Raw genomic sequence first — 18,620 nt, 5'->3', positions numbered from 1 at the left:
AACACTCTAGCTTCAATACTCCGCAACTGTCTGAGGGTGGAGCCTAAATATATATATATATATATATATATATATATATATTTATTGACTTGCAAGAGTAAGGGAGAGGAAGAGACAGAAACATCAATGATGAATCACTGATGGGTTGCCTCCTGCATGCCCCTACTGGGATTGAGCCCAAAACCCAGACATGTGCTCTGACTAGGAAATGAATAAGTGACCTCCTGGTTCATAGGTTGATGCTCAACCACTGAGCCACACTGACCCAGCAGAACTATTCTGATTTTTAAGGGAGTGAAAAGACCAAAGAAAATACTGGGTAAGTGGGATGATTCCCCCTTTTAACCTCCATTTCCAGCAAAGACCTACCTTAACAGGGAAATAATAAGAACGAAAGCTGAGGTGGTCTCGCCCACAGAGAGGAGGATGCTCAGACCGGAGGTGCATTTCCACATGCTGGAAGAAGTCATGGTCCTGGCAGAAGAAACAAAGGATCTGTGACTAAAAGACAAGTGATCTCAACTACTAGTCTGCGGTTTCCACTGATTTTTATCATAAAAAACAGATGTTAAACATCAAAATCACTCCTCTGATGACCACAGGTTGTCCTGCTACAACAAAATAGCTAAAACCCGAAAGAAAACCTCCCTGTACTTGTAAACATGAAAGCACCATGTGTAAAGAGCAGTTTGTGAAGTCAGATTCTTGATGCCGGCTTCCTTGGTTGGAATAACATAAACCAAATTTAGCCAATCCTAGATTTGACTCTAAGAGGTAAAAAGTGCCCCAGTCCTTATCATACCATCATTCCTAATCTGTGGGGTTTGGTTTGGGACTTTGGCTTATAATTAACCTATACCCACCATCAACCATACAAATGGTTTTTCCCATGGGGCTAAATAAGTAAAAAAATCGGGATTCCTATCTCCTTAGACATTTTTATCAGCTTATGAAATTTCCAGAACACTCCCAGTTGCAGGTAGGGACAATGGATTTGCTCCCTTAAGCAGATTTAGCACAAAGAAAGCACCTTGGGAAGGCAAAAGCCAGAGCAGTGTGGGAGAATTCACCTCATGAGATGTGAACGGAACAAGGATGCCAATTCCTCCTGACAAGGTGGTATAGACAAGCGATTCTGAGCCTCCAGGGATTAGTGTAGTCTTCTGTAACGACAGTACTGTCTCGCCCACATGATAGTTCATGATCACCTCTGCCTGCAAGTCAAAAACAGACCAGTAACTGTGTGGGCCTCAGGAGACTGCTCTCGATTCCCACGAGCAAGCAATACAGCCAAAGGGCAGATTTCATCTTTCAAAACTCCCACATTACTAAAATTTACGTTAAAAATGTTCTTAACATTTAGAGCTTAATGCCCTTACAAACATGCAGTCATGAGGTAATTTCTGATCAAACAGCCAACGCTAGGCGTGCTCTCCAAGAGGAAAGGTATTTTTTTGAAGTCCACAGATGTTCTATTATAGAAGTAGAGTAGGGCCAGCACACACCTGAGAAGACCTGGTGAGAATGATCCCATGCAGCCATCGTTTTCAAGGATCTCACTATGTTTCAAAGAGATTTTATGCTGCTAAATGTCTCAGAAAAATTTCTACTCCAGAGTCATAAAAACGGGATAGTGAGTGACTTGGACACTTTAAGTCAAACCCAGTGTCGATCCGTCACAGGCTACATACTATCAATTTAGGGACTTCCATGCATGCAGGAGAGCACACGCAGCACAGTCACATGCACTGTGGGTAATTCACTAACACATGCTTCCTCAGTGCAGGTCAAGGGAAATGTACTACACAGGCTGGTGCCTCTCCTTGGGCCCCCTCCTGAATCTTACCTTCTGAGAGGCCCCATTGAGCAAGCCCCGGTCCCACAGGGCTTTGTTTCCTGTGGGGTCCTCATCCACTTCGTCATTGGTGTTAGGTGGGAGCCTCACCTACAAGGAAGTGACAAATCTCAGGGCTGGGTCCTGCATCTACTTACCTGGAACACCAATCAACATGTGTGCCCCAGATCCTTGCAAGTAAACCTAGGGGCACTGACTTTGGCAGAGGCCTGAGCCCGTCTCCTGCACCTATGCTGGTGTCCTAGGAGTGAGAAACTCAAGACATTCCACCCATGAGCAAGGGTCTAACATAGCAAAAAAACAAAGACACAGAACATAAACAAGAGAAGTCAGATGGGGCTTAAAAAAATAAACCAAAATCCAGTCAAAATGTGAAAATAAATATTAGGCATTAGCTCAAACAGAACTATTATTATTAAATCATGTCCCATGGGGAGGAGGGAGGTGAAAGGGGGCGGGGAAAAAATAAAAAAAATTGATAAGATTTAGAGAACACAAAGTTCTCTAAGAGAGAGCCTTACTTAGTAGGGCTAAATTGTATACCCAATTTTACTTTCCATACTAGAGATCATAGTCCTGGATTCTTGCCTTTACCACAAACGGAGCCAGCTTTTATACACATCATTACATATAACCCAAGTAAATATCAACTCACCACACAAATGTTGCCAAACTTGTCTGCCCCAGCCACAGTGTCATAATCAAGAAGGCTAGCTGTAGTGACCCACCGGGGGTAGGTGTCATCGGCAAAGATGATGAGCTGGTTCTCATTACGCTTGTAGCGAACCCAGATGAAACTTTCTTGGACGTCAGACACAATTACCCTATGCCCGATAGTCTGGATCCCAGAGATGTAATTGGCAATATGCTGGAAAAAACAAGGACAACAATGGGTATAACCTTGAGGTTCAGAACCCACAGAAACTCCAGCTTCCCCTGAGTGCAACATATATAGGGTCTGTAGAATAGTATACACCAAAGAATAGTGGTCATCAATGAATTTCTAGAAGATGGGGGGAAAGAGCTAAATGGTTTTAATATAGTATCACAACTAAGTGAGTCATATGAATTTTTCCCCAGTGCATGAAAATAACATTAATTCCATACATTTCCATCAGGGACCTTGGGGGTCAACGAGCAGTAATATTTTGAAATAAATCTTTTTATTTTCCTTTTTCTTAGCAATAGGTCTTAAAATGGGCTTAAAATATTTGGTAAACCATGTTATAGACTAGTGACTTGGTGCATGAAATTTGTGCACATTAAAAGGGGATTAATTAGAGGAAATAATTTAATATTGCTATTTGCCCTTTCTCTATAATAGAAGTGTCAGAGATGAAAGAAAATTAGTAAAATGTATATAAAAACCTTCCTCCTGTCAGAGTCTGGGGCTCACCATGGGACCCAGAGTCAAGTCCCCGCCCACCCACATGCACCTCAAAATTGTGTGAGACACAGACCTGGCCAGCCCCCCCCCCCCCCCCCCAATTGGGCTAGATCCAGACCCGGCCAATCCCACCCTTGTCAAGCCCTACCAGGCAGGGGGTGTATCCTCAGGTCCCCTGGCCTTGAGCCAGGACGGGGGGCATGGCCTGAGGTCCCCCAGCCCAGATTGGGGCGGGGGGTGTGCCTTGAGGTCCTCCGTCAAGCCCCGCCAGGTGGGGGACATGGCCTGAGATCCCTTGTCAAGCCCCACATGGCCTGAGGTCCCCTGTCAAGCCCTGCCAGGTGGTGGTGGTGATGGTGGGGCGCAGCCTCAGGTCCCCCGGCCCAGTACCAGGAGGGGGGCACAGCTCAGGTCCCCTGTCAAGCGCGGCCTGAGTTCCCCCGACCCAGCACTGGGGGTGCACCGTGAGGTCCCCCGTCAAGCCCCGCTGGGTGGGGGGCACGGCCTGAGGTCCCCTGTCAAGCCCAGCCAGGCAGGGGTGTGCAGCCGTCAAGCCCCACTAGGCAGGAGGCACGGCCTGAGGTCCCCGGCCTGGCGTTGGGGCAGGGGGAGCAGCCTGAGGTCCCCTAGCCCAGCACCAGGATGGGAAGCGTAACTTGAGGTCCCCCGTCAAGCCCTGCCGGGTGGGGGGCATGGCCTCAGGTCCCCTGGCCTGGCACTGGGGCGGAGGGTGCGGCCTGAGGTCCCCTGTCAAGCCCTGCCAGGTGGGGAACACAGCCTGAGGTCCCCTGTTAAGCCCCACGGGGCCAGGGGAGGGCGTAGCCTCAGGTCCCTGCTGATTGCTCATTAAGGCTCCTTATGGGAACTTGGCCTCATCTGTGGGTGCAGCCAGCTTTGTGATGGAGTGATGGCCAATTTGCATATTCCCTCTTTATTAGATAGGATGTGCTGTCATCCAGGCCTTTTTATTCCATTTATAGAGGCAGAGCAGATTTACCTGGGGCAAAGAGCACTGGCTTCAATAGCCCCTAACAGGAGAGCCAGCCCAGCCTTGGAAGCTCTGAAGCCAGGCACTACCTGTCAAATTCCTCGCTGGTACCTTTTTCTAGTAAAGGCTGTTCCACCTACACTGAAAATCTGCTGTTTAGGGTAGCCACCTTCATCAATTATCTTAGTTAGATCTTTCTGATAACTTGCTGTACTTTCACCATCAGCACTTTTATGTTATAGAGATGGTGGCTTCTTGCTAGCTTCAAATTTTTCTTTTGCAGCTTCCTCACTTCTCTCAGCCCTCATAGAATTGAAGAGTTAGGGCCTTGTTCTAGATTAGGCTTTGTCTTAAGGGAAGATTATGGCTGGTTTGATCTATCCAGACCACTCTGTTTCTCCATATCAACTACAAGGCTGTTTTGCTTTCTTATCATTTGTTCACTAGAACAGCACTTTTCATTTCCTTCAAGAACTTTCACTTTGCATTTACAACCTGTCTGGGACAAGAGGCCTTGCTTTCGGCCCATCCCTGCTTTGGACATGCCTTCCTCACTAAGCTTAATTATTTCTAGCTTTCGATTTAACCTTTTGCACTCGGATGTCGAGTGTGACTCGACACGGTTAGCATCGGTAGCAGGAATCGAGAAAAAGCAAGCGAGTGCAAAGGGTTAAAGTGAGAGATGTGTGACTCTTCCTTCCACCGGAACACTTAAGCACGGCTATTGTAGGGTTATTAATTGACCTAATTTCAATATTGTTGTCTCAGGGAATAGGGAGGCCCAATAAGAGGGAGAAAGGTGCAGAGTCAGGGGAGTAGTCAGAACATACAACATTTACCAATTAAATTATCTGTCTTATATGGCATGGTTCATGGAGCCCCAAAACAATTACAATAGTAACATCAAAGATCACTTATCACAAATTACCAAAATGTGGCACAGAGATATAGAGTGAGCAAATGCTGCTAGAAAATGGCATGGATAGACTTAACACAGGGTTGCTACAAACCTTTAATTTGTAAAATGCAATATATGCAAAAGAGCAATAAGACAAGGAATGCCTGTAGAGAAAATATATTCCTAATTTTCACAGTTAAGTTCCTTATAGAAGCAAGCAGGACAGAAACATGGTTCTTAGTTTGAAGAAATCAAGAAACCCATCTTCTCATGCCCATCTCAAGTCTCAAGGGCCTAATTCTGAACCTGAAATTAGATGACTGTAACAAGGTCCTAATAAAGACCCGATTTTAACATTGCCATGCCAATACCTCCCCTTCCTTACTCACTAGCTAGATCTGGGACTTTCTACCATCATATTTACCTTGTTCTCACATTTTCGAAGTAACTTCTTTTTTCCCAGGTCATAGACTCGCAGAAGCTTCCCCACACCAATCAACACCCTACCCTGGAATGGGGCAATAGCAGCAGGGACCTCTTCCACTGGAGTCTGTGAGGAAAAACAGGTAATGCAGCTATTAGAACATGCTAGCCCCACCCTCTCAACCCAAAATGCCTTTTATAGGCATCTGTCAGAAAGATAGACAGCAAGTCAAGTGATTATCTTTTGCTCACCAGGGAAATAAACCAACATACAACACTATGCAACAGGATGTTTGGGTAAACAGGTTACACATGCTGCATTTTACCCAGCAAATAAATCAATGCCACAAGTCAAAAGAAGTCCTGGTTCCCGATGAACAGACTCAGAGCCCATGCTAATTCAGCCAGTGCCATGAACTAGCAGTGAAGCCTCAAAATCTGCAGTTTGTGGAGGAATAAACAGCCAAGGAGAGCTAGTGACATCTTAATTGTGAGGGAGACACAATGAGCTTAGTACAAAGAAGGGTCTATGAAATAATTACTTTCTAAAAGACACCCCCCTTATGGGAGGGTTGGAGAAGCCACGTTCATGTATTGTCAGTGTTGTCTCATAGGAGACAACAGGAATTATTTTCAATTCCTGGTCAGGGCACATAACCAGGTTTCAGATTCAATCCCCAGTTGGGGTGAGTATGGGAGGCAATTGTTCCATCTTTTTCTCTCTCCCTCTCTAAAAATCAATAAACATGTTTTAAAAAATAATAAAATATGCATAAATAAAATTTACCATTTTAACGTATATAATGCATTGGCATTAAGTACATTCACCATCACCAGAATCCAACCACAGAACATTTTAAATCTTTCCAAGGGAAACTCTGTAACCATTGAACAGTAACTCCCCAGAGAATACTAACCCTTTAAACTGATGAATTTTGATCACAAATTGCTGCCTGCTTAGTAAGACTAGTAAACAAGGAGCAGTTCAGTGTGAATGGTTAGCACACAGGCAGCAAAGCTTCACTGGAACATGCAAGCCCCAGTAGCATTTTCCATGTGCTACCAAGAGATGGATCAGAATCAATGAGTTGGCGTCCACAATGGTCACCAAAAGACCTGATCCACAAGTTAAGCAAAAATGGGAGAGTGTAGTAGGATATAAGATCCAGTAGAACCACTGGCTGGTTCCTACCTTATGCAAAAACTCCAGTTTTTCCCCATTGTTCACAAGCTTGTAGGTATAGACAAAGCCACCTGCTACAGATCGGGGGTTCAGTATCAGGTCTTTGGCCACGCCCACCAGCACATACCAATCCTCACCAGTGTTGGAGAACCTGCACACGGCCACACTGCACAGAGAAAGAAGCAGGAGTTAGGCAGCAGTCACAGCCCAGAAAATTCCTGTTCCAGATCCTGGATGTTCTGGACTCCTTACCTAAAAGCAGCTTCATTCTGTTCCAGCTGGACAAGGTCCAGTGTGTTACCCTGAATAGGATTCATCACTCGGATCACAGAGGCCCACTGCCCATTGCCAGCCTTGGGAGCTCCAAAAATGGACTCAGGGAGGTTCTCATTGAGGAATGCTGCTGCCATCTCTGCAGCTAGCTCCCGCTCATCCTCCCCTGCTGCTTCCACCATTTCCTAAAAAAAACCAACAACAAGGAAGAGTTGGTGTATTCAGAAGTGGGTGCTGGGTTAAAGTGAATAAGTAGCAAGAACACCTCCAGTGGCAGTCCATAATCTATAAAACAGCAAAGTCTGTCAACCATATCAGAATTTCCCAAAATGAAAAGATTAAAGGGAGAGGTACCCAGACAAGAGGAAGAGGGAAGATCACTAAAGGAGACACCAGTAGTTCCCATCTAATTTCCTTTGCTAATTCTACTGATCTCCTCTCTTCCAGACCAGATATAGTTTTACATGATTGGGGATACTTGCCTTTGGTGAGAAATGATTTCTGGAAGGAGCTAGTGTTATGGGGAATACGAAAGCTATCTTTGTTGGGCCCAAATCCAGGAAACATGTAACAGACTGTTTTGGAAACTCAAGGACTGAAGAACTCTGTTCCAGAGATGGAACTAAATACTGAATAAACCCAGGTCAGTGTATTAGTCCTGAAGTCACAAGAAAACTCTAAAACCAAGGACTTAAAGGGCTCTGCCTGAAGGACTCAGAAGAGCCTGGATCTTTAATATAACAAAAAATAGTCCTGGCTGGTTTGGCTCGGTGAATAGGGCGTCAGCCTGTGGACTGAAGGGTCCTGGGTTTGACTGCAGTCAAGGGCACAGACCTTGGTTGTAGGCTCCCCACCTCCTGCCCTGGGCCCTTGTCAGGGCTCGTGCAGGAGGCAACCAATGGATGTGTTTCTCTCACATCGATATTTCTGTCTTTCCCTCTCCCTTCTACTCTCTCTAAAATCAATAGAAAAATATCTTCGGATGAGAACTAAACACACACACACACACACACACACACACACACACACACACACACATAACGAAGAATAATCAACAATTACAGGAGTTTAAACTTTGCAACAGTTTCACACAAACACCTTTAACAAGTTAACTGCCACGATACTTTGAATTTAACTAAAAGGTCCGCCACTTGCGTCCATAGACGTACCAATGGTTAAACTGAACACTGAAGGTCAGTCTCATTACCTCTGCCATCTGCTGCTTCCTCTGAGCTTTTGTAGCCTCAGTGTAGGCATTGTGGTCAGTCTCAATGATGATAAGGTTGTTACTCTCAGGGTGAATGACAAATTTCCTGGGTGTGTACTGCAGTGGAAAGGCTACTTGATTAAAGACAGCACCTAGCTTCTCCAATGCCAAAATCCTACGTCAAAAAGAAAGGGAGTTAATAGGCCACTCACTCAGAACCTACAAACTGGTGTTCAAATGGTCCATGAGTCGTCACAGCAAACCTATCAACCCCTAAAGCTCTAGTGCTGGCATTAGACAACATGAAATACCAGACTTCCAATCTGGAAGATTCTGCACAGGAGACAAGATAGGGAAGGCTCTCCACTTTGGCAACAGCCCAGCACTGTTTCATGACAATTCTAGTTTTCACCAGTGAAATTCATATTAGAACCCTCAAATGAAATTTCTTTTATCACTCCAGTGATAACGACAAGTTAAATTTTCTTTTTTATTATTGACAAACCTTGAAATAAAGAGCACCAATTCCAAAACTATTGTGAAGCACTGCAATTACCTGAAGATAGGTGGTATTTGTGCTGATGGGTGTTTCATAAAAATGGCCTCCTGAATCTAAGCTTTATGAAACTTATGAATCCATTGTGAACAGCCAATAGTTATAACCAGGACACCAACAACATGGGTGGCATTAATAAAGGTTAAATAAAAAACAAAAAACCCAAAACTTAAGAAAGTCAAACTCAACAGGTTATTTTCCAGCTTGCAATAGAAATAGTGCTCACTCGAACATTATTAGCGTAAACTATAGTTTGTCAACTTGTAAAAGGCCTAAATAATTTATATTGAGGTTAAAGTTTAAGCTGTAACAATGCAAATGACAAGATAGAGTGAGAAAATGTTATGAGCGATCCTGCTCTAAAATTAACCCAATGGCACTGCCTAGAAACAAGACGACTGAACTGTACTATGAAGTTTTAAAACTTGGCCCTAAAGTCTAATCAGAAGCTAAAACTCCAAACACCGAAACTTGGCTACCAGGTTCCTAAATCCTGAGCCAAATAAAGGTTTCAGTTGCAACACACTAGTTGGCTCTTTTGCCATCTCTTCATAACTTTTTCCGACACTTTGGCAAAAGTACAGTCCAAGCCCTTGGGAGAAGGCTATCCACTGGGCTTCAACTGTGAGACTCTCTCACCTCAGGGTATTGGTGGAGATGGCCACAATGCCTTCGGGACACTGTTCAGAGGCGAAGCCAGATGCAAATTCCAGGGTCTCATAAGATAGGGGGGTAAGATGGAAACGAGATTGGTAAGAATAGCTCAACCATGAGCGGCTTGACATGGCCAACACCTGAGGAAGGAAAAAAACACCTCGAGTAAGTTTGGGAAGAACTCAAACATAGTATGCTGAGCAAAGACGCTATCCCCCAATTTCAGACTGCAGAATATCCAAATGAATTTTAGAAACCTGAAGAGTTACCTTAAGAAAAAGAGGCCTGCCCTAACCAGTTTGGCTCGGTGGATAGAGGGTCAGCCTGTGGACTGAAATATCCCAGGTTCGATTCTGGTCAAGGGCATGTACCTTGGTTGCGGGCACATCCCCAGTAGGGAGTGTGCAGGGGGCAGCTGATCAATGTTTCTCTCTCATCAATGTTTCTAGCTCTCTATCCCTCTCCCTTCCTCTCTGTAAAAAATCAATAAAATATATTAAAAAAAAGAAAAAGAGGCCTAACAGCCTAAGTGCCTATCAGCAGATGAGTGGATTACAAAACTGCACAATGGAATACTACGCTGTTAAAAAAAGGAGGGAACTCCTACCATTCGCAACAGCATGGATAGGCCTGGAGAGCATTATGCTAAGTGAAATAAGCCAGTCAGAGGAAGATAAATATCACATGATCTCACTCATTTGTGAAATATAATGAACAACATAAACGGATGAACAAAAACAGATCCAGAGACATTGAAGCATCGAACAGACCATCCAACCTCAAAGGGAAGGCGGGGGTGGGGTGTTGTGGGGGGCGGGGGAAGATAAGAGATCAACCAAAGGACTTGTATGCATGCACATAAGCATAACCAATGGACACAGACACTAGGCGGGTGAGGGCATGAGCTGGGGGGGAATGGGGGGGGGGTAAGGACACATATGTAACACCTTAATCAATAAAGAATAAATAAAGAGGCCTAGAGAAGAGGCAGGATGGCTTACTATTTGCTGAAAGTGTGGAATCACTCAATCTCTGAGCCTGTTTTCATGTTATAAAATGGAAATACTATCACAAGGCTGGATAGTTGTAAGGATTAAATGCAGTAACAAGGACTAGCACAGTACCACAAGTACTGATATTCTCACCTATAAAGGACCTCTTTCACATTACATGGTAAACTATGATACCGATACAAGGATGCTCATGGGTAAGTGGTACCCTAGATGGGAGGTATTCATCCAGCTAATGCTCACTCTGCTCAATTTGCCCAGCATGAGGGCTGAAGGGATCAACATCCCACCTTCCGATAATCCAATCATGAAATAGTGCCATGGAACATGTTAAGAATCTCTGGATTAAGGGGCCCTAGATTTCCAACATAAAATAAAATAACCAAGATAGAGCTAATGTCAAATTAACTATATACTGGTAAATTAATGAAAGAAAGCTTATACCAAGGGGATTTATCTTATTGAAGCTACTAACATCCAAACATGCTGCCTACCCCTTTCATTACTTACTGCCTCCTGGCCTTGCATCCGAACACGAAAGAGTTTCACAGGACGGGACCCCAGGTACCTAGTCCGGGTGTCAGACAGATCCCCAGTGACAGGGTCCAGGACAGTTCTCAGCAGCACACCATTCTAAAAAAGGAGAGGAGTGGGTTAGGCCTACCCATGATGAAAGTTCCCTTGGCCACTTATTATATAACTAGCAGCCCGTTTGCACGAAGATTCGTGCAATAGACCTTCATTCACCTGGCTGCCTGCACCAGTTTTCTGCCGGCACCGGGGACCCAGGCCTTGGCTGTGGCCACCGCCTTCTGCCTTCTTTCAGGGTCAGGGCTTGGCCCCGGGCAGCGGCCTTGGGCTCGGCTGCACCCAGCCTCCCTGCTAAGGATCACAGGAGCCGACCCCCAGTGGTTTCCTGCGATCCGTGCAGGCTCCCCGCTGGTGCCCAAGCCTCCGCAGGAGGCTTTCCCGGCATTGGGCTCAGCCGAACTGCAGCGTCCCTGCAACTGTTTCCTGGTGGGCGTGGCTTGTGGGTGTAGCGAAGGTATGGTCAATTTGCATATTACTCTATTATTAGGTAGGATAAGTTCAAAGCAGATGGAAGGAAATGACTTAGTTCAGTGGTCGGCAAACTCATTAGTCAACAGTACGATTGAAATTTCTTTTGAGAGCCAAATTTTTTAAACTTAAACTTCTTCTAACGCCACTTCTTCAAAATAGACTCGCCCAGCCGTGGTATTTTGTGGAAGAGCCACACTCAAGGGGCCAAAGAGCCGCAGTTTGCCAACCACTGACTTAGTTAAAAGAACATCCTAATAACTAGCTAACAAACCATTCATTCATTCTCTCACTAAATCACTCGCTCAAGTAGTTACTGAGCACACACTAAGTGAAAAGCACTTATTTTTCACTGTATATCCTTAAATTTTTTTTACCATGTACACTAAATTCTTTATAATTTAAAAATATATGCAGTTACAAATATTATTTGCCCTAAAAATAATAAGACTCCTAAGAAAACAGCTCATTCAGGTCTAGGGCAAGAACATTCCAGGATGTGTGTGGAGCACTTTGCCAAAAGGGAAGCAAGCTCCCAAAGACAGTGGGGTCATGTTAAAAAGACAAAAGAGCCAACTTCAAATGGGAACTCCCATTCATTTAAAATGAGGTTATTTAGCATCCAAGAAAGAAAGAAAGAAAGAAAAAGATTGCAGTAGTTTGAAGCACAAATATATAAAAATCTGCAAGTTCTTATGTTATTTTATAAAACCCCATCAGTCCTCAAAATTGTTATGGCACAGACTCCTTACTCTAGAAATTGGATGAGCAAAGGAAAAAAAAAAAGTATTTATCCTTTCCCTATATGAACTGTATTTCAGGGTGAGAAAATATATGAAGCAAATCGTCTTTAGAGAAAAATTCCAGCTAATTAAATGATGAAATAGAAAATCATCATTTCCCAACCCTAATTTAATAAACAAATCTAGGCAATGTCTATCAAAGGCTGTTGATGGGGGGACTTCTAAACAAGTAATCTAAAATAAACACAAGCATTCTAACATCACTTATAGTGGGACAACCAGATGTCACGTGCCTTCTGATATATAACAGGAGTAAATAGAACCACCTATAAAATATTCTCTCCTCTCCCACACACAAATAAAATTCAAATCTAATCAACCCCTAGATCTGTGCTATCCAATACTATAGTCAGCAAGCCATGAGGCTAGTCTGATTAGAGTTGTGCTAAGTGTAAAGGACTAAATTCCAGATTTCAAAGACTTAGTCCAAAATAATAAAGAAAGAATACACAATCTTATTAATCTTTATATTGGTTACAAATTGAAATATTTTAAATATACTGAATTAAACAACATTAAAATTAACTTCATCTGTTCCTTTTTTAGTAGCTATTAGAAAATCTATATTACATAAGGGGTTTACATTATCTATCTAATAATAGGGTAATATGCAAATGGGTCGGGACCCTATCCTATCACAGTAACGACCAATCAGCAGGCTGCGCGCGCAGCAGGCCCGGGTGGGTGAAGACTTGCAGCTTTGGGGACGATGGTGGCTGCCGCTGCCACTGTGAGGGCCCAAGGCTCAGGCAAGCTGCAGTGGCTGCAGCAGAAGCGTGATGGGGGCATCGCCTTCCCCTGACACAGCCCTGGCTGGTGTGGCTCAGTTGGTTGGAGCATCGTCCTGTTCTCTGGAATAGCTGGTGGTCTGTGAGGTCCGAAAGGTTGGCAACCGCTGCTCTGGAAGGTCGCAGGTTCCATTCCCAGCCAAGGCACATACCCAGGTTGGGGGTTTTATCTTGAATCAGGGTAAGCATGGAAGGCAACTGTTCCATGTTTCCCTCTCTCTCTTCCTGCCTCCCTCCCTTTCCTCTCTCTAGAACCAATGGAAACATATTCTCAGGTGAGGATTAAAACAAAACAAAAAAACCCCGACACTACCTGATCCTTAAATTCCTGCTTTTCATGCCAGGAAGAGCTCCTTTATTACTAGTGGAGCCCATTATGAATTGTGAGGTATTCGTTTTAAAAGCTGCATACGGGTGAATCTTGAGGACTCCACCTAGTTCTGACCCAGAGTAGTGAAGGCAAAGCATTTTTATCAAAGACTCTTTATGAAAATACTTTTCTCTAATCCTTATTTGTTCTAACTAGAGGCCCAGTGCACTAAATTCGTGCACTTGGGGGGGGGGGGGGTGTCTCTCACCCCAGCCCGCACCCTCTTGTAGTCCACGAGCCCTTGGGGAATGCCACAGAGGCGGAAGAGGCTCCCGCCACCACCACTGCACTCGCCAGCCATGAGCCCGGGTTCTGGCTGAGCAGCACTCCCCTTGTGGTTGTGCACTGACCACCAGGGGACAGCTCCTGCATTGAGCATCTGCCCCCTGGTGGTCAGTGCATGTCATAGTGACCGGTCTTTCTGCCGTTCAATTTGCATATTAGCCTTTTATCATATAGGATTATTATATAGGATTAGAGCTGAGAACAGTGGAAACACAGAGCAGCATCATTCACTGAAGGGTAACTGAAACCATGGGCACAGAAAATTCCCATATTGAACACAGGAGTGCATGAAACCTAAAGGAGAACCCCCCTGGATTTCTTACCTGTAGCCCAATATTCAGGTATAGGAAGCCAATAGAGCCCCTCTCACCCAGCTCATCCTGCTTCTCTGTCCCACCCATTTCCACGATACACAAGGATTCGGGTTGGGCTGGGAGAGCCTGCATGCTCAGAGGTTGCAAACAGTCCTACGGGAGAAAGAGAAAAGAACATGGGAAATGACTAATTTTGGAAAAAAACCTATCCAGAGAAATCTAATTCTAGGAGTAAAGAACAATCTGAGGAGTGAGTTCCAAAGGGGAAACGGGTTACTAGCTAAACTGAATCTTAAAATAAGCTCTGCAGAGGATCATGCTTTCCTCTTTTTGTCAAAGTGGATAATGGGGTTAAAGTACATAAGCAAGGTCACTTCCCCTAAAAGTCATCTAAAGCCCTGGAGCCAGCCCAAGTCCTTTTCTGTAAAAACATTCTTGGGATTTTTTTAAAACTATAAAAGAGAGTCAAGGGTTTAGCCAAAGAAGCGGTGAGCAGTCTCAGATTAGCATCTTTAAAGCACTGCAGAAGACTCCTGAAATGTGCCACTATGATATCCAGAAGCAACAGAGTTCAGGGTTCAGCACAGCTGATCTCAGAGACAGCCATCAGGAGTGGGCCAGGTGCTCAGGTTCCAACTGGAAGATTCTTAAAGTGGAGGGTAACACTCACTGAGGGGTCCAAGGAGATGATTCTGACAGTGTTGTCTACCAGTCCCACAGCCAGGAAGCGAGATCGCTGCTCTCCAGGAGGCACATTGGCCAGACTCATGCACACCACATCTGCTGACATCTCCTTCCGCTCTGTGTACTCATTCAGCTGTCCTGACTATAGGAGTAAAGACAAGAGAGGTCACAAACCAACTCACCACCAACCATGGACTCAGAAATTGCAGGAGGCCTTTTAAGTTCCTTTTTGCTTCCTCTCATAAGAAAACAGCTCATAAGGACACATATGTAACACCTTAATCAATAAAGTTTAATCAATAGTTTACCTCTTACTATAATCAATGATCAAGAATTTCTCTATTTGAGATTCCAAGACTAAAAACTATGGCAAATATTTGGTGGAAAAGCAAGTGTTTCATTGCTAGGATGGGGTTTCATAACGCCAATGAGAATTAAGACATGAACTTACCCACTCCTACTCCCCCAGAAGTGCCAAACTGGCTTGTGGGCACTTTCCCTCAATTCTCTTTCTTGTGAATATAATCTAGATACCCGGACTACAACTCCCATCTCTACTTCTGGACCCTACACAAGTCCCACAGTAAATAATAAAATAACATACAGGATCCATCTCAAAATACACCAGCTCTCCTCCTGTCAGGGCAATCACTACTTGTCGCTGGTTCACTGCACATTTCACAATTGTTTTCTTTCCAGGAGTCTTCCACTCATTGACTCTCTTGTCTGCTCGGATGTGCCGAATACCATCAGGATACACCTGGAATAACAAGAAAACCTGACTTTAGCAATTTGACACATTGCTCAGCATGTGTCATACCTATCAGACCTGTCAATCCTGTCAGATCTGGAGCATTTGAAGCACCAGTTGGGTCAATGACAAAAGAGCTAATAGGCTACAGGCAAGGACAGCTTTAAAAAAGTTCGTATCTTGCAATGTCTACTTCAAAGAAGTTTAAAGCTCATTACGGTAAACACAGCAGCCTACATAATGAGAGCAAAGAAAGAAGCAAGTAAGGTGAGTACGTCAGTAGCTCTCTGAGAATCCTCACCTGCACCAAGGCATCATCTCCTAACAAGGAGCAGGACAAGGTTGGAGTGGTGCCCAGGAACCCAGAGTCAGTCACTTCTTCCACCGTCTCTCCGATAGACAACACAAGTGTGGCATTCACGAAAGACACAATGATGTAGGCATCAAACTCATCTGAAAGAGGAAAAAGAAAGGAGCTGGTTAGCTAATCAGTTATTAATTACACAGCCAAATGAGACACACTAAGTTTTCTCTTTAGTAACCTTCCAGAAGAGGCACTTCTATGTGTAGTCACCACACACAGTCATGTGACAAACGGCACAGGATGATCCAAAAGATAACTGAGGGTCGTAAGAACCTACAGATATACTTAAATGCCGAAATACATTGAGTAGATACACCCACTTCTAATATCTCTGAAAACTAGTATTTTCTTGAGACATTAGCTGGAAAAATGCAAGAGGACAAAGCAAGGGAATCAGTGGCATGAAGAAATTTTAAATACAAGGCTTATATATATTGAAGCTAAACTTAATTGTGCCAGATGCCAATCACGAGCTATTCTTTTTTTAAAATATATACTTTATTGATTTTTTACAGAGAAGAAGGGAGAGGGATAGAGTTAGAAACATCGATGAGAGAGAAACATCGATAAGCTGCCTCCTGCACACCCCCTACTGGGGATGTGCCTGCAACGAAGGCACATGCCCTTGACCAGAATCAAACCTGGGACCTTTCAGTCCGCAGGCCGATGCTCTATCCACTGAGCCAAACCGGTTAGGGCGCACAAGCTATTCTTAAAAGATACTCCTTATAACCAGAAAGGTGCCCACCTTCTTGCAAATGAAGCTTACGTGGGAACACAAGACCTAATGAATAAAACAGATTACTTAAGCCTTCATGAGACTAAGTCATTCTAGGGCTGGAAACTGAGAACCCTGGTATGTCCCAATAGGAATGATGTAAGAACACTAGATAACCAGGAAATAGGGAGGGGAAATTGTTTATATTGTCATCCTTAACCTCTCTGGAACACTAGATAACCAGGAAGTAGGGAGGAGAAATTGTTTATATTGTCAGTTCTTGACCTCTCTGGTTTTTCACTATTTAAAAATACAACTACTCAGTGGTCATGAGCAATCGTATTAGGATTTGCTTTCCGTTTAATTAAATGTAGTTGGATAAACAAACACTAATGATTTTCTCAAAGAAGTCAGAGGACCTGAGGTATACAGGCAACCTCAAGTTTCCCATGCACATCCCACTGTAATAGGTCATCCATTTCCCATACATTCTACCCTACAACATGAAAAAGCTTTTGTGTATCTTCCACATCTGGCATACAGGTTAATTAATACTAAATAAGGGAACATTTATTTTTTTAAAAGAGTTGAGATTTTCCTAGTTTACATTTGAATTTTCTCTATCAATTCCTCCTTCTGTCCCTCCCTCAGAAACCAGGTAAACAAGGTACTAAATTAGGAAATTAGGAGTGGCTACCTTACTTGCGCCACTTCTTCAAAATAGACTCGCCCAGGCCATGGTATTTTGTGGAAGAGCCACACTCAAGGGGACAAAGAGCCCCATGTGGCTCGCGAGCCACAGTTTGCCGACCACTGTCTTAGCAGAAGTTACAGTACCCTTTCTGCCTGACTTGAGCCTTGGTCAGAGTTCAATGACATAAGTTTGATCCAACCAAACCACAATCAAAGACAGTTTGGGTTCCGAATGATCCTAAGGTGATTCAGCTGAACTAAGATTACTGGATTAGCTCAGCAGAATCAGTGTTCTTTATTTAAATAAAAGAGAGAGCCCAGTGAAGATGTTTTATTGCTGTAATCTACAGCAGTAGTGCTCTGAACCATTAGCAGGACATAAAATCAATTTGGTAGGTTGTAATCAGTACTTTTAAACAGAAATATGCAGGAATAAATATGATTTGTGAAACTGTTTCACACAAAGCAAGGATTAAGTAGTTTTGTGAGACTTTTTGCTTCAGTTAATAATACATGTGAGTACTGACTGGGTGGCTGAAAGGTGAGAATCAAAGATTGTTCCCAATGGGTGTAATCTAATGGCTACACAAGGAATCCAAAGTAAGGATTCAATTTCCAAATCATCCAACAGTGGACGAGGAGAGAGTTGGTTTTAGATTATTTTGTTATAACTGTCAACACATATCAAATGCTTTGGGGACACCTTTTAAAATAAAGAGTTGTAAGACAGCACTATTCACATTCATAATATGAGTAATGACACAGTTGTTCCTGAAACGGGTATCTTAATTAATCGTGCACAGCAAAACCATAGTCACACGACACCAAACTTGGAGGCTTTACGCCAGCTGTTTTTGAACCGAAATTTCTGGTGTGCAAAAATAACAGGAATTGCTTAATTTTAACATTATATGAATACTGTGTCCTTTCCCACGTTCTCATTACTGAAATCTAATACCTTAAAAGTTGTGCCAGAGCAAATTAAAGTCAAACAACAAAAAGGCTCAAACTAGCCAGGTTTTCAGGTCTTTTCCTTCAGTCACAAGAAAAGGGGGCTTCCAGAGAAGAGACCATACAAATTTTAACTTACATGCAAGAGAATGGGGGAAGGGAGGAAGGAGGGCTACCTAGGTCCTTATCTTCCCTCTGACCCAAAACCCCACTGCTCAGATATGAAATAGAGTTGCACAGTGGACTTAAATGTGGCAATTCAACATTTGCTGGGCAATTCAACAAGCAGTAGAGCAAGGACTAATACCTGAAACCTGCTTAACATCACATTTTCTCAAAATATCCATTACCCTGAGTATTAAGCACACTGTAACCTCTACCTTTTCTATTTTATGGGAAGGAGGAC

The 18,620-nt window shown here is 43.6% G+C and overlaps 1 protein-coding gene across 1 annotated transcript in view; it reads right to left on the bottom strand.

The window, feature by feature from the left end:
* The window catches only part of SF3B3 (splicing factor 3b subunit 3), a 48,736-nt gene that overhangs the window by 6,646 nt on the left and 23,470 nt on the right, over positions 1 to 18,620 (bottom strand). Inside the window, exons 12-25 of the mRNA XM_054710206.1 lie at positions 15,790 to 15,941; positions 15,342 to 15,497; positions 14,724 to 14,879; positions 14,063 to 14,206; positions 10,945 to 11,067; positions 9,410 to 9,564; positions 8,215 to 8,389; positions 6,987 to 7,192; positions 6,744 to 6,900; positions 5,553 to 5,678; positions 2,511 to 2,723; positions 1,847 to 1,945; positions 1,071 to 1,214; positions 370 to 474 (exon numbers count right to left, since the gene is read on the bottom strand). Of these exons, the coding sequence (XP_054566181.1) occupies positions 370 to 474; positions 1,071 to 1,214; positions 1,847 to 1,945; positions 2,511 to 2,723; positions 5,553 to 5,678; positions 6,744 to 6,900; positions 6,987 to 7,192; positions 8,215 to 8,389; positions 9,410 to 9,564; positions 10,945 to 11,067; positions 14,063 to 14,206; positions 14,724 to 14,879; positions 15,342 to 15,497; positions 15,790 to 15,941 (2,111 nt within the window). The remainder of the gene's footprint in view (positions 1 to 369; positions 475 to 1,070; positions 1,215 to 1,846; positions 1,946 to 2,510; positions 2,724 to 5,552; positions 5,679 to 6,743; positions 6,901 to 6,986; positions 7,193 to 8,214; positions 8,390 to 9,409; positions 9,565 to 10,944; positions 11,068 to 14,062; positions 14,207 to 14,723; positions 14,880 to 15,341; positions 15,498 to 15,789; positions 15,942 to 18,620) is intronic.

This window comes from Eptesicus fuscus, chromosome 21 (assembly GCF_027574615.1).
Source record: "Eptesicus fuscus isolate TK198812 chromosome 21, DD_ASM_mEF_20220401, whole genome shotgun sequence".
NCBI classification, from domain to species: Eukaryota; Metazoa; Chordata; class Mammalia; order Chiroptera; family Vespertilionidae; genus Eptesicus; species Eptesicus fuscus.
Note: the sequence above shows the minus strand (reverse complement) of the source record. Positions and strands in the feature narration are given on the sequence as shown.